A 3,465-nucleotide genomic window follows, 5' to 3' on the forward strand; every position below is an offset into this window, starting at 1 on the left:
TTGACTTTGTTGATATTCGTAAGAAGCAGTTCAATGTCAAATATAAATCAAATGTTTAAAAAACAATTGTTAACGGTATTTCCCCTCTGAAACATGATTGATTTTTATTAATTGCTTATTAATTGATTGATAGATTGGTTGGTTGGTTGGTTGATTAATCAGTTGATTGATTGATAGATAGAGTTAAAGCCTCACGGAACACGTTGGAAAGGATTTGATAGCGTAATTCCCGTGTTTAAACACTTAATACCAGTTCCCTGTAACCATCAAAATTGTGTGGCCACGCATATTCTTCAATTTTCTTTATATTGCACTTATATGATAATATTTACGTCTTAATAAAAAAAAAAACATAACTAATTAATCGAAAAAAATACGGTTGCCATGGTAATTTGACCAAAATAATTTCCTTCCATTTTTGCAATGCAAAAAGGCGGAAAATGGCATTTTTTTGTGTGCTATTTTTTATATGTTGTGTTTCTTTGAATATTTTCATCTTATGTTCTTTCAATAGACTTTGCCTGATTATTCAATAAATTCAAAATGAAAGATTGTTACATCTTCATAGATTTTGATTACAACTACACCAAAAAGACTAAATTTCCAGATTTGCCAAACAAGAAAACTATTAAGAAAGGTGATTTTTCAATTTCTGCAAATTCTATTGTTGGTGGAATACTAAACTCTGTTTCACCAATCTCTGCAAATTCTATTGTTGGAATGCTACACTCAAGTTCACCACTCTCTGCAAATTCTATTGTTGGAATGCTATACTCCAGTTCATCACTCTCTGCAAATTCTCTTCTTGATGGAATAATACAATCCCCTTCATAACTCTCTGTAACAATAATTGACTTATGGTTTCAGAACTATATAATCAATATATGACTAGAAGTAGTGTGATTAAAAAAAAAAGCTTAAATAGGTACATAGCACATACTAAATATATCATTAACAAAGCATAAATGTTCCACTTTGGCTTAACATGAATCTGTACACAAGGGAAAAATACAACAGCCATCTATTTTAAAAGGTAATTAGATAGACAAAAAAGTGAAGCCCAAACTATTTCATTTTCACTAAATCTATTGCAATATTATATGTAGTTGAAAAGATTATGTCATCCAACTCATTTAAAAATTATAACACTCTTACCTATGTTTACACTACCATATGCTATGTCATGTATGTGTTTGTCATTCTCATCATATGAACTCCTCAGCTCCTCCACAGGTTCTTCTGTTTTTGGTACCTATCAAGATAAAAGAGCAAGTTTTTCAAAAACACATATATACGTTTGTTAAAAATTGTCAGATTGGTACATGTATTTCCTTTTTACCTTCTGTATATATAAACTACCTATAATTCAAACATTTCTTATAGTCAGCACAAAATAATTAAAAAAAACTGATTCACCACATTTGCAAATTATTATCACCAGACATAATGAATTCAAAACATTACAAATTTGGTGATGGTGAGTTTGACCTGGGATAAAAAAGACAAGTTTTAACATATATATACATATCTATTTGCATTCAGTAATCCTATTTTACTGTAAATATCAATCATTTAAAAAAAATAAGTATAGGGAATTTACATTTTTAATACCAGTAATATCTTTAATAACTAGGGAAGTGCCTTTGACAAATTGCTTATTCTTTTGGATCATCAAAATGAACTTAATCAATATATTATAATTACTGTTCTAATTATGATAAATTATACCCAGAGAAGTCTCATTCAATCCTATACTTATCCTAATATTGACATGCGTATTGTCAGTCAGGTTTCCAAATTCCTTCTGCTATATATCAAAATATCAATTCCGAAAATCACAATATCTAAATTCTAAGAATGTGTAATACCAAACCTTTTATAGCACGACGGCAAATAACATGGTCTATCAGAAAATCTTTTCTGGAGCATGTTACTGGACAAACAGGACAATTATATGTGATCTGAAAAGATATTGAATATTGAACTTTAAATGAACAACCTTTGATATATAATACAGCTATCAATCTGACAAGATTCGAAAATTTCAATGTCTGTAGGTAAACATGAATTAATAACACCTTTCTCTGGTTAATAGAAATCAAACACCCACTATAAAAAAAAACACTATTGTACCTGCCTTTTCTGATCAATTTATTGAAAATTTAAAATACCGTTATCAAGCTTGTATATGTTTATCTGGTTCATTGTCACAACTCTCGCCACAAATTTGATAACTTTTTGTAGCGGTCAGAAATTTTTATGAAATATTTGTAATTCAAATGTTGTGTGATCGATAAAGGTATTTTATGGAAAAATCCATTCCCGATCATCAAATTAAAGTTTCGTCCTGAGCTCACATGAAATATTTGCCACTGGACATTAAGCAATCAACAATGAATCAAACAGATTTTTAAAACTGGTGGAAAGGTAAAAGAAAAAAATGTTTGAAGAATCTAAATCTAATACAATGCAGAGGTTTTTTTTATTAACGCATAAATGTGTGTTCATCCATTTTGAGTCATATTCGTGATATGTTCTTATGTGTCTAACATTATTCACTCATTGCACTTATGTTACATAACATAAATAACCTTTTATCGTTTATCCTTACAAATTTCAAGCAGTTTATATTTAAAGTTGATATGGATTTTGAATCTGTTTACAAAATATATTTGATGTTCTTGATTGTGGCGAAATTTTCTCACAAGGTTTTCTACATCCTCCATTTTGCAGTTTTGTACCACAAAGTGCCCTCAATAAGTGTGCAGCAATGTTTGTCTTATTGTGGTCAGTAAAAGTTTTAAGCACTTAAAAACTGCATCTTCCACTAGTTCCCTCATCATCACTACAGTAACATTAGAACTAGTTATTTGATGAATTTGACCATAATTAATCTGAAAAAGAGCATATTATGCCCTTCTTTTAACAAATCATGATTAATATCATCAAATGGATTAAATGAGTCAGAATAGTCTAAAAGGTGTTTTTTTCCAGTTTCTTCCTGTGAAATTGGAGGAACGATTCAATTCCCTTCTGTCTTGGTATCTATGCATCATTTCTGTTCAGCAATAATAAATTACCCTTCCGGAGCACCTGTGATCACCCGTAGTTTTTTGGTGGGGTTCGTGTTGTTAATTCTTTAGTTTTCTATGTTGTGTCGTGTGTGCTGTTGTTTGTTTGTCTCTTTCATTTTTAGCCATGGCGTTGTCAGTTTGTTTTAGATTTATGAGTTTGACTGTCCCTTTGGTATCTTTCGTCCCTCTTTTACATGAAATTAAACCTAATTTAGGCAAACCTTTTAATAATTTTATGTGCAGAAAAGATCAGTGTGTTATTTCTAGATGTCGTATTGGTCATACTAGAATAACACACGAGTATCTTGTTCGCCGCGATATAGCCTTTTAGTGCTAATGCGGCGTAAAGCAACCAGCAATCAATCAATCAATCAATCACGAGTATCTTGTA

The 3,465-nt window shown here is 30.5% G+C and overlaps 1 protein-coding gene across 1 annotated transcript; it reads right to left on the minus strand.

The window, feature by feature from the left end:
• Nucleotides 1-581: 581 nt before the first annotated feature.
• Nucleotides 582-2,726, minus strand: LOC143052092 (uncharacterized). The gene is made up of 3 exons (XM_076225056.1): nucleotides 2,706-2,726; nucleotides 1,156-1,252; nucleotides 582-838 (listed from the first exon to the last, which is right to left on the minus strand). The coding sequence occupies exons 1-3, from the start codon at nucleotides 2,724-2,726 to the stop codon at nucleotides 582-584; spliced, it is 375 nt and encodes a 124-aa protein (XP_076081171.1).
• Between the last annotated feature and the right edge of the window lie 739 nt (nucleotides 2,727-3,465).

The sequence above is a fragment of the Mytilus galloprovincialis genome, chromosome 11, assembly GCF_965363235.1.
Source record: "Mytilus galloprovincialis chromosome 11, xbMytGall1.hap1.1, whole genome shotgun sequence".
Taxonomy (NCBI): Eukaryota; Metazoa; Mollusca; class Bivalvia; order Mytilida; family Mytilidae; genus Mytilus; species Mytilus galloprovincialis.